This window comes from Phoxinus phoxinus (assembly GCF_949152265.1).
Source record: "Phoxinus phoxinus genome assembly, chromosome: 8".
Classification (NCBI taxonomy): Eukaryota; Metazoa; Chordata; class Actinopteri; order Cypriniformes; family Leuciscidae; genus Phoxinus; species Phoxinus phoxinus.
Genome location: NC_136883.1, coordinates 23494544 through 23506536, shown reverse-complemented (window position 1 = coordinate 23506536; position 11993 = coordinate 23494544). Strand labels below are relative to the sequence as shown.

Below are 11993 nucleotides of genomic sequence, written 5' to 3'. Positions count from 1 at the left end.
AAATATGACACTACGATGCTTGGATGTTGTGAGTGGTTGCCAGGGTGTTGCTATGTGGCTGCTACGGAGTTCTGAGTGGTTGTTATCATTATGTGATTGCTATGGTGTTCAATATTATCAGAACTTAATACATTTTGTCTGAACAGAAATTATGTTCACAAACTCACAATTATAATTTTTTTGCCCAAAAATTCATTTGAATGGTTTATCACTATAACGTATGCTGGTGTATTATTGTGGTAATTCATTTCAGATGTACCCGAGTCTAATAGTGATGTCCGTTATAGTCTCTTAGTTGTATTCTTATGAAGTTTCGCCACTAGAGGTCACATGTTGCTCTGTTGTCCAGCACACAGATATTCAGTCCGTTGGCATAAAAGGCCACATCCAGTAGAGTTCATTCATACTGCCGTTTCTCCAGACTGCTGCAGATCTCATGGCTTTTGAGTTATTGTCTTGCATTAGTGTAAATAGCGTATTATTTTTCAGTTCTGAAAAGTTTGTGTCCTTAAAATGGATCAATAGTGCAGATGAGCGTATCAGAGATAGAGAGCAAAAGATGGAAAGAAAGAGAGAAAAACGTCTGTGTGATGTGGAAGCTCAATCATCGTTCTGTTAATTCACTCTGCAGTCGAAATTACATATTGATTTTTGCACAGAGCCGTAGCATTAAACGCATGCAGCGCTCCACTCAGTCTCCTGTATGACAGGCTGTGTTCCAAATAGCATATTATCATACTACTAACATACTGCTATGTTTGCAGTGTGTACTGTATATAATGCATGGAACCAGATTATGTATCCCACATTGCAAAATACTTAACTTGTCCTTCCATGCAGTTTGTTTCTTCACTCATTCGATAAGACTGGAATACTGTATGTTGAGACGACTTGATTGAATGGTTGAATCGTTGTGGTTGGCTATTGCTGTGATCTCATGTGAGTGACAGATTGTCTCACGCCAGTAAACACGTCATCAGAGAAGAGATGTTGCTGCAATGTCTCACCCTAAAATGAGGATAAGCTACAGTATACTATAAATATAAAACATGCTGTATATACACCACTGTTCAAAAGTTTTGAGTCTGTAAAATGTTTTAATGTTTTTGAACATTGGTTATGCTCACCAAGGCTGCCTTTATTTGACCAAAAATACAGTAAAAACAGTGATATTGTGAAATGTTATTACAATTTCAAAAAACTGTTTTCTATTTAAACATATGTTAACATGTATTTTATTCCTGTGGTGCAAAGCTGAATTTTCAGCATCATTACTCTAATCTTCAGTGTCACGAAATCATTCGAATATGCTAATTTGGTGCTCAAGAAAAAAAAGATCATCATTATTATCAGCGTTGAAGACAGTTGTGCTTTTCAATATTTTTGAGGGGGAAACATGATAAATTGTTTAATGATGAATATAATGCACCCTCACTGAATAAAAGTATTAGAAAACAAGCGAGCAAAAAAAACCTACTGTCCCCAAACGTTTGAATGGTAGTGTATATCTGTAAACAATTGTTGGTTATTTAACCAATTATCTGTCTGTCTTTACCGGAAATGCTTTTAAGATGTGTGTGTGTGTTTGAGAGAGACGTACAAGAAGTGCACTACATGTGTAATTAAACGTCAGCACACAGGTTCGACTGAAGGTGTGTTAGTGGGCCAAGAGACACTAATGTTTACTCACCACTGTTAGGAAACTAGGACACTAGTCCCAGCTGAGTCATGTTTGTGCGATACAGCTCCTAAATGTGTGTGTGGACCGTCAAAACTGTCGAGAGAGAGAGAGATGATAGCCAGATGCTATGCTGACCTTCTAAACACTCAGTCTCAGATACCCATTGAGAAACACTGCCATTAGAGCAGCTCTGTGGTCGTCTCTCTCTCTCTCTCTCTCTCTCTCTCTCTCTCTCTCTCTCTCTCTCTCTCTCTCTCTCTCTCTCTCTCTCTCTCTCTCTCTCTCTCTCTCTCTCTCTCTCTCTCTCTCTCTCTCTCTGTTTTTCACTCTGATACATTTGAGCTGGTGGGCTAATTGGTCCCAGTGGAACATCAGTTTTGTCATTTCTGTTGTTGTCAAAGCGACACGCGCACACAAACACACTCATTCCATTCCAAAACTTTCTAGGGCAAATTTTCATGGACACGCCGTGTGCGCATTTTACTACCGACAAATGATCATGCCGCTTGTGATCTCTCTGTTTGTCTCTCTCCAGGATAGCTGCGCAAGAGTGCTGCTGTTCAGAGGGGCGAATAAGGAGATTAAGAACTACAACAGCCAAACTGCCTTCCAGGTGAGAGCGCAAGACCCCTGGGTTCCTGGAGGTCAAACACCGTGAAAGAGTCAATGGAGCTGGATCTTATTTAAACTGATGCTGTTGTTCACAGCCCACAGAGCCAAACTATACTGAACGTATGGCCAAGAGCAGTTCACACTGGGCTTCTGATGCCACGAAGACTTTAGCTATCTACCTAGACAACATATGTGGGCATCTGATATCAAAGATGTTAACTGGCATCCAAATGATACAATACCTTGATTTGGCCAAAATTTAAGTTAGCATTGAATTTTTTGCAACTACCTCAGGGAACATTTTGATTCAAGATAGCGAACAGAGTCAAGAGAAATGTAATACATTTATGTTATAAATATAAACATATTTTAATCAATGGTAAAGTGATGGTGTATAAACATATCCATTTGATATATATAGTGGTAGTACAGTTTATGATTGGATATAATTTCATTGTTTGCATATGGTATTCCAAGATATTTCAAAGAATGTTTTGAAAGAACATACGCTACTGTTCACAAGTTTGGATAGGTAAATTCTTTTAGTGATTTTGAGAGAATATAGGGTACAACAGGGCTAAGGCGCATCGGGGTGAAAGGCGCCTTTGATTTTATTTTCTTCTAAACCACTAGATGGCACAAAAACTTGACGCGATCGCGGGCAGCAGCGCAAAGTTAAATCTGCAACTTTGTGCCTTTTGCCCCATGCTGGTGAGCCTTTTACCCCGTGACCCACCTTGCCACCTCATGCATGTATAAGCTAAGATGTATAACAATGTTCAGTACAAACATATTTCTTCTGCAGTCATACACTATGGGAGTAGTGAAAAGCAAATATTTTAAGGTGTGCCTTCTGTTGTACCCTATATATGATTTGCTAGAATAGTGTATTAACCCTTTTGGCATTTGTTGGGTCAGTGTGAACATCACATATCAAACGCTTCACTTGTGCCCTTCTGAGCCAACAAGTACAATAATTGCTTCATTTGAACAACATTATATTAGTGTTTGTCTCGCATCTTCCATGATGCTCGCTGCTTGAACTCACAGTACAGTTGATGTTGACACAGATTTTCTGCTCAGATCAAAGTTAATTTGTTAGTAAATGGGGAGGGGGAACCCGACTTGGTGCGGCTGCATAAACCAACACGGAAACCATTAGACAGCTGCTTTGATTCAGCTTTTAGTGAGGAAAAGTTAATTAGCCCTCATATTCATGAGAGAGAGAGAGAGAGAGAGAGAGAGAGAGAGAGAGAGAGAGAGAGAGAGAGAGACTTGTAGATCATTCATGTATCATATTAGACAGAACCAGTTTTTGGTATGCTTCTACTTATTTGTGCCATGAGACCTGTTTGCTCATAGTACACAGCCTACAGAAAAGTACAGTACCATGTGTACCATGTAAATCTGATGGTAATATACTATGGTACTTTGTAGGGCTGTGCATTGACACGAATATATATATATATATATATATATCTTGATTTGATTTATATATATATATATATATATATATATATATATATATATATATATATATGAGGTACACTATGCCTATGAGTAAAATTTTCTTAAAGGTAAACAGTCTCTCAAACTAATGCTGTAAATTAAGTAACCCTGTCAGTTGGTACATTACTATAATATTAAAGGTTAAAATTAACAACCAAGTACAAATTCATGCTAATTCATGTTTTAATTTCTACTCCAAATCGTTGTTGGAATATAAACTTTGAAACTGGCAGTGATTTAAACCAAAAAATATGATTTCATAGCAGATTTATTCAAACATACAATAAATGAGAGAGCCTATCTAAAAGGTTAAATTAGAATAATATAACAAATACGACAACCCTAGAATTGTTGATGTTGTTTTTCTAGCTGACTAATGAGCATTGGACATTAATTGGCTTTCCTGAGGTAAATTAAACATTAGGTGACATTGTTTACAAACTGCTTTAATGACATCTCTCTGCGGTTGAAACACGGTTGATTAAGCGATTACATGCAATAATATACATTTCAGTATTTTACAACACAGGCTCATGTTCATTCATGTTTATTTAGTGCTATAACTAGCAGTGCCGAGGAATATATGGTCGGTTCACATGCGCCTCGCGCTGCCGCTTGAACTGAGGCGGTTACAGTGATCTGTCATGCCACATTAGAGAGCTTCAAAACAGTATTTATTGTTTGAATTCCGTGATAAAACGGACAGAATTTGTTTCATATCAAACGTAAGCATAAAGCCAGTGATTGTTGGACAAATAATGTTTAGCAAAGAAAACAGCATAGACTAAAAGATCGATATCAGGATTTAAGATTTGATATCGTTTTATCAAAATTAAGATACATCGATTTATATTAGTTGATATTGTCAGCCCAGCCCTAGTACTATGTACATTTTACATAGCTTTTATCTCTTTTCATTACAAATGATTGCAGCTTTATAATCAATATTTGAATCGATATTTATTTATTTTGGTATGAAGACAGGGTAATGTACAGCTTGTAAGAATTATTTTGTGTTCCTGGAAACTGGCTGTACTTTCCCAGACACCGACATAGTTCGGTCAAGATCCGCTCCACATCTGGATTCCACACGTACCAGATGTGGGCCGGATCTGGGCCGACACTCTGCTGCTGTCTGGGTTATCACTTATGAATTACTAACTTCGATGTTTGGGTAACATCATACCCTGTTATGAACTGCAGTCAATGTTATAAAACAGTAACTGGGGATTTTTGTTTGCCCAGGGATGTGCGGCAGTGAAATAACCCATTTTTATTTCTTTCTATAGGTGGCTATTATAGCTGGGAACTTTGACCTGGCAGAAATTATAAAGACTCACAAAGTATCAGATGTTGGTAAGTGTCTCATATACCTCCACCATCATTAGCTGCTTTAAATTTGAGCAAGCACAAACGATCCCTCGTGTTAATGAATCCCTACAAACACAACAGATCGCCGCAGCCGGCGAACATGAAAATGAGAGTGGTCCCTTGTGTTTCTGTGTGCGTTTGTGAGTCCGCGGCATTCGTGTGAATGAGAGACATCACTCTAATCACCAGCATCAACGGCAAGGCTAGCTCATTCCACACGCTAGTTCTGGCGGGGAATAGCAGGCAGCCAGTTGTCGGGCCACTGTAATGGATCGTACCCATTAGTGTGGAGTACCATTGTCATGGCGACGGAGAGGGGTTAATCCCCGAGGCTCAGCAGGTGTTGGGAGTTTGATTTGGGCCAATGGCAGTGTAGCCGCAGGCTCCGATATCTCATCACAACGGTGTGCGACCTCGATGAAGGATGGGATGTACACTCTCACACACACTGACAGAACACACAGAAGCAGCCTTAAAACACACCGTTTATGGGATTTCGTCACTAATGCTGAAGCCTCTCAGAATGTGTCCATTTTATTTCTTCCCATCAGTTACCAAGAGAGAGAGAGTGAGCGTGTGTGTCCTGAGTGGGCTGGGCAGTTGGCCTTTTCACTCTGAATGAATGGGCAGAAGAGTAGAGGATTTAAACAAGCAGACAGCGTGGCTACGGAGCGCAGTATTTACACGGATCAAACAAGCAGCCCAACTAAAGTTGCCCGTCTTAAACTTTCTCAGGGGGAAACTATTGACTGAGGAGTGATCTGGATATACAAATAGTAATATATATATATATATGATAATTATTAGTACTGTCAGTTTGACATTATTAATTATTATTAAAAGCCATAAAAAATGAACAGAATTGAGCTGTTCAGGGAAATAATATTTTCTTAATTAATATTTTTGTTTGGTTTTACCAGTAAGTTTCATTTAAGCATCCTTTAAAACAAGATAAATTGACTTAAGATACGTAAAACTCTTTCTGTCCGTCCGTCCATCCATCCATATATATATATATACCATATATACAGTATATGAAATACATCACCACACATGTCCAATGTTATCGGATGTATTGAGTTGCGTGTTCTTGCTTCACGCCCTGCTCTGATTGGCAGAGAGCTGTTCATATCTGATCAGGTGACTGGTGGATGTTCAGTACAGCGGTTTGATCAATACTTAATTTACATTACAGATTAGAGAGAATCAGCTATGAGACTGACAGCAAACCATATGTCAGGATGACAGCGCAGTGCACTCTTTTATCCTGCTTGTCTCTTTCTCTCTCTCTCATTCTATCATTAAACTTGGCTGTCATTGAGCCAAATGAACTCTTTTGACCCTGATATACATGGCACCGTGCATTTTAAATTATATAATAGCTTTGAAACAGCAACAGTACAGAGTTTTACCTGCATTTAAGAGAGGTGAGATATTGCCATCTAGTGTTGATGCTCTTTATAAATGGCTTCCCACACTGGACAAAAAAACAGCCTCATATCTTGGTTATTGGAAAACAAGAAAAGTGTGTTGTGTAATATTCATTTTTTTTACCCAAAAAACATCCCAAGCAAACGACCCTTGTTCTAGCAGTCAGGGGAAACTGTGTTTTGGTTATAAATAATAGATGAGGTGCTTTGCAATTTGAGTACATCTTTTGTTTACCTCTTTGAATGCCTGATGAGGTTTCTGTACCCTTCATTTACAAATTATGCTAATTGTACCTCACATTTTGTCAGGTACGGCCCACTCTTGTTCAATGTGCCCTTTTGTTGACACCTGCTTTTCCTGTTTTCCAGTGCCTTTCAGGGAAACGCCTTCCTACACAAATCGCCGGCGCGTGACTGGAGGCGACACTCTGACATCATCACGCTCGCTTCCTCGCTCCGCCTCTGATAACAATCTGAACAACGTAGCTGATGCCGGCCCCGCACACTCCCCCGTGCCGTCTCTGAGGAGCCTGCCCCCTTTGGCACACTCGGGGATAGACGCGGCGGCCGACGGCAGCCTGCAGAGCACAGGCAGCTCACTCTCCTCACACTCCCGCTCGCCCTCCCTCCAGCGCGTCAGCGAGGAGCCCGGCACACACGCAGTACGCCGACACACGCCCCTCACGCATTCCCACAGCCGCGGACGCCTCAGGTAAGCATCGCACATCCACAGGTCCTTGGACCTACAGATCTCTGCCCAAAGTTCTGCAGATTTCTCATTCGTAAAAACGCCCATCAATTGGGTCGTTTATAAAATATTTTGGTTAATTTTATTATACACTCCAGTATCAATAGCATCAATAAAAATGCTGGTTTAAAAACAACCCAAAAATGTGTAGTAACCCAACATGCTGGGCTGTTGTTGTTTTTTTACTCAACTATTTAAAAATGTTTGTTTTACTGCTCGTTTAAGTTCAAATTAACTTAAATAAAAGGCAGACTATGTAACTTTTTTAATAAAATTAATTTTAGTTAATTCTCACCATCAATTGTTCTTCCAAAACATGTTTTTGTCTTACCCTGAGTCACTATGGTAAGCATGTTATAATGTGCATCCAGCTGGTTGTTATCGCAGAATAAACCCTGACAGGGTGATTAGGTCTTTATTGAAGCTTGTTTCCGCCACAGAATAAAACATTTTAAAAGATAATTGTGACTTTTATTCTAAGAATTCGGACATTGACGAGTTATAAAGTCAAATTGCTTGATATAAAGTCGCAATTACGTGTTATAAAGTCAGAATTGTGAGATATAAACTCACAATTGCAAATCCAATTCTGAGGACTTTATAACACGCAATTATGACTTTATTTTTCGCAATTGCAAGTTTTATATCTCTCAATTATGACTTTACAACATGCAATTGCAAGTTCATATCTAACAATTCTGAGAAAAAAAGTCAGAATTGCAAGATTAAAAGTCTGAATTGTGAGATAAAAAGTCACAATTACCATTTTGATTTGTTTATTCTGTGGCAGAAACAAGCTTCCATAAGTCTTGCATCAGCCTAAAGTGGTTTATTCTGCAATAACAACCGGCTGGATGTACAACCGCTTATTACACGGCTACTTGCCACATAAGTAAATAATTAGACACAAAATATGAGCTTCCTCGAAGTCTTCTCATAAATGTCTGTCTAGTTTGAACTTGCAGCTTGCTAGCAACTGCTTTCTTCGTGGCACATAAATTGCGATATGTATCTCTCTAAGATTTCATGGTAAAGCATTATCTATTGTGAAGGATTGTTTAATTAATAGGACGGTATGTCTATTAATGGTATAGCTACAGTAACTTCTTCTAGTCATCTTGAGATCCTTTCCATCTAAGCGGGTCATATCTCTTAAGCTTAGTAGTGAATGTTTTATGAGCAGTAGGATAATCATATTCATCCGCGTTATTCTGCAAAAGCATGCCGTTTTGTTTTACCACTAGAGGGCCAAATGTTACATAGTGTATACCTTTAAAATCACTTTTACAATTGTTAACCCAAATTGGGTTTTATCAGCTGCCGTATCCAGCAGTCACAACCCAGCATTTGGTTTGGAAAATTAACCCAGCATTTTTAGAGTGTAGTATCATCAATTTACTAAAATCAATTTTCCATCCCCTCCCCCAAAAAAGTGCAGAAAAGTCTGCCGATTCTGCCTAGGCTTGGGATTATTAATTCCTCCATTAACAGCACTGCCAAATGATCAATGATTTAATTATAACTCTCAACATATCGGTCACCCATCAGCCCCCGTAAGAGGGGTCAAACAATGACAAAGTGTGCATTGATGATTCTGTTTCAAATATATTCACTTACAAAAGTACTGTGCCCTGAAATTCATGTTGAATGGCATTTACATGGTACTACATGGTATTAGTATTGTAGATGGTAAACATACATATTTTATTTATACACACTACCCTGAAACAATATATGTTTCAGGGTAGTGCATCTTGTTCTTGGAAGTACCATGGTATACTTCAAAGTACCTAGTATTACCATTAGTGTACCACGGAACCAGTTATTTTTTGTAAGGGTAATTCCGTGCTGCTGTTATATATAGTTATATTCACATACTGTGGTACATAAATGGTACTGTAAGGTACTTCAAGGAATACCATGGTATTACGATTAAATCAGTTGTTTTCTTTGTAGATTGTATGGTGTTTTCTGAAAGAGGTTATGCATGTAGTTTTGATACTGTTGTTGTTAAAATGCATACCAAGTGTTTTGAGTTATCATATACACTTTATTTATGGCCTCTGAGACGTGTTTGAATGAAGTCACTCAGATTTCTCTGATCGTTCGCCTCCATCTAAAATACTAACACTGTTGTAATCCACCACATCTACGCTTGATCGACATTTGCTCCTTTTAAATCGTGCTATTCAAATGTTTAATATATATTCAGATTAGACTCTCTTCTCCTGCAGAGCTGTGGGACATTGCTGGAATTGACTCTGTTTTGGGACTCCAACAGGCCTTATTGAATTTCCCTGAAACATTGCTTTAAGTCTCATATTGTGTATTTACTGCAGGGAGATGACTGACAGGTTTTTAGAGATTGTGAGACATAGCACTTTATAATTGTGTCACTTCCAAATGGATGAAGAAAACGTTAAACTTACACAGATTAGTTTGAAATTCAAACTCCTAGTGTTGCGTCTAATGTAAATAGGAAGTACTTTGAATTATTCCAAGGGTTAGTGGGTAGTGGGTGTTTGGTGGGTGTGTTGTAGCGCTAATCAGCACAAATCTGACACTGGAGATACAGCAAAGGCCTTTTAGAGCAGGTGTAATGTTTCTACTGTCTGAAACACTCATCTGAAATGTGCTCAATCACAGCTATTATATGCCACGCAAAACAGTGTGACGTGCACGAGAGACCACTCACAATTGATTCCGATTGACTTTGACGTTAGCATTTTGCTAACCTAACATGATACTCTTTATATGGAAATGGTACTGAAATAAACCAAACAATATATTGATTGACTTATAAAGCCACTTTTCGTCTATTCAAATCTTTTGTCTGCAACAATAATCTGAAGTTTTTGAATTATCTGGAGACATTTCTCAGGAAATATATTAATAATATATTATTATTATTATTATTATTATTAATTCAATGGAATTAATGCAGTTAATCAGCAAATCATGCAGTAAATTTAAATAGATGACGAATTGTATAAATATATAAATACACTACCATTCAAAAGTTTAGGGTGTCTTTTTTTTTTTTTTTTTTTTAAGAGAACTCTCTTATGTTTTTGAAGGCTGAATTTAAAATGATTGTTCACCCAAAAATGAAAATTATGTCATCATTCACTCACCCTCAAGTTGTTCCAAACCTGTATGAATTTCTTTCTTCTGCTGGACACAAATGAAGATATTTTAAAGAATATGGGTAACCAAACAGTTGATAGGCTATACAAATACTATGGAAGTCAATAGGGCCCATCAAATGTTTTTTTATAAAGAATATAAAAGTATAAAAATTATGCATGGCTTTACCTTCACTTTGAATTAATTAATATATGTCCTTGCTGAAAAAAAGAGATCTTACTAACCCCAAACTTTTGAATAGTAGTGTTTTATATTTATAGATTCTCTCAATTCTCCATCTGGTACGGATTATAAACCTCAATGCATTTTGGGATTTGCTTATCCACAAAGGATATATACCCTTTCTCTTTGCATTTTGGCAAAACCCTGAAGCAGCAACATTACATGCCCGTCTTAAAATGGTTTTGGAATAGTATTTACCATGTTTCAAAATGATCTGTTATTGCACGCACAGGATACATATTGCAGTTTTGTAGGTTAGAAAAGTGATGGCCACTTTCTGAAGTTATTCTTTTGTGCTATATAACTTCCTTCAGCAGCACACTGTTTGGCTTTGTGTGCTAATTTGGACCACAGGACTCTAATTTTACCGGCATGTGTGGTGTACTTCTGCTAATGAACAACACTTTAGGGCTCACTCTCTTTCTTTGTGTGGTCCTGAGGGGCGTTTGCTGTGTTCTGTCCTAGTTGTCCATCTGTCAGTATTTCCTGACATCCTGGCCTGCTAATATTCAGAACCACCGGCACCAGTGTGTGTGGTTTGTGTGTTTGTTTAATACACAGAATGTGATGATACATACAGGAATTAAGCCAAAACGTCTGTCCTTGGTGTCTGGTCTTCTATAAAAGCCTCTCTGGTCATTGGCCTTTGTCTAGCTGTGTCCACCTGTCTCTCCCTGAGGTGACCGTGGTGACCAGGAGAGTGTGTAATTAGTGGTGTAGCGGAGCGCTCAGTACTGGCCGCCCACTTCCTATTCAGGGTCACATTCGAGGCCATGACATGTTGTTCTAAACATTGTCAAAGTGGATTTAGAGATCACAGGTCTATGGGTGCACAGATGGCAACAACACAGAGGAAACAAAGGTCAGAGGTCAAGTGCAAATGTTATTGGTTTACAGTGTATGATGTTGTGTTAACTTTGGCTCTTGCAATGAATCTGTAAGTTATAAAAAGAAAAAAGATCCAATGAAGCTTCTGATAGAGGTGATGGTGTCACTGAATAAATCCCAAACAGTTTGTCTGTGCTTGTCAAATATATAAACCATCAAGTTGTTAATTGTTAATGAGATGAGATAGTATAATTATGAATTGGATATAATCGTATATTTATATTAAATATGTGCAATGAGAAATTATAACAAATTTTGTGTGGCAGTGTCTCATGTTCTTTAAATATCACTGGGATTTTTGTTTTGTTTTTCTTGTTTTAAGCATAAACTAACTTTTCAGAAAATAATACTTTAGATTTTTGGTCATTTTGCTTCTAAAGTAAAT

At 38.0% G+C, this 11993-nt stretch overlaps 1 protein-coding gene across 3 annotated transcripts in view; it reads left to right on the top strand.

The window, feature by feature from the left end:
- Positions 1-11993, top strand: part of shank3a (SH3 and multiple ankyrin repeat domains 3a) — a 363988-nt gene that overhangs the window by 263663 nt on the left and 88332 nt on the right. For all 3 annotated transcript variants that reach the window (XM_079620538.1, XM_079620540.1, XM_079620539.1), the window contains exons 9-11: positions 2217-2294; positions 5092-5158; positions 6973-7315. In XM_079620538.1, the coding sequence (XP_079476664.1) occupies positions 2217-2294; positions 5092-5158; positions 6973-7315 (488 nt within the window). The remainder of the gene's footprint in view (positions 1-2216; positions 2295-5091; positions 5159-6972; positions 7316-11993) is intronic.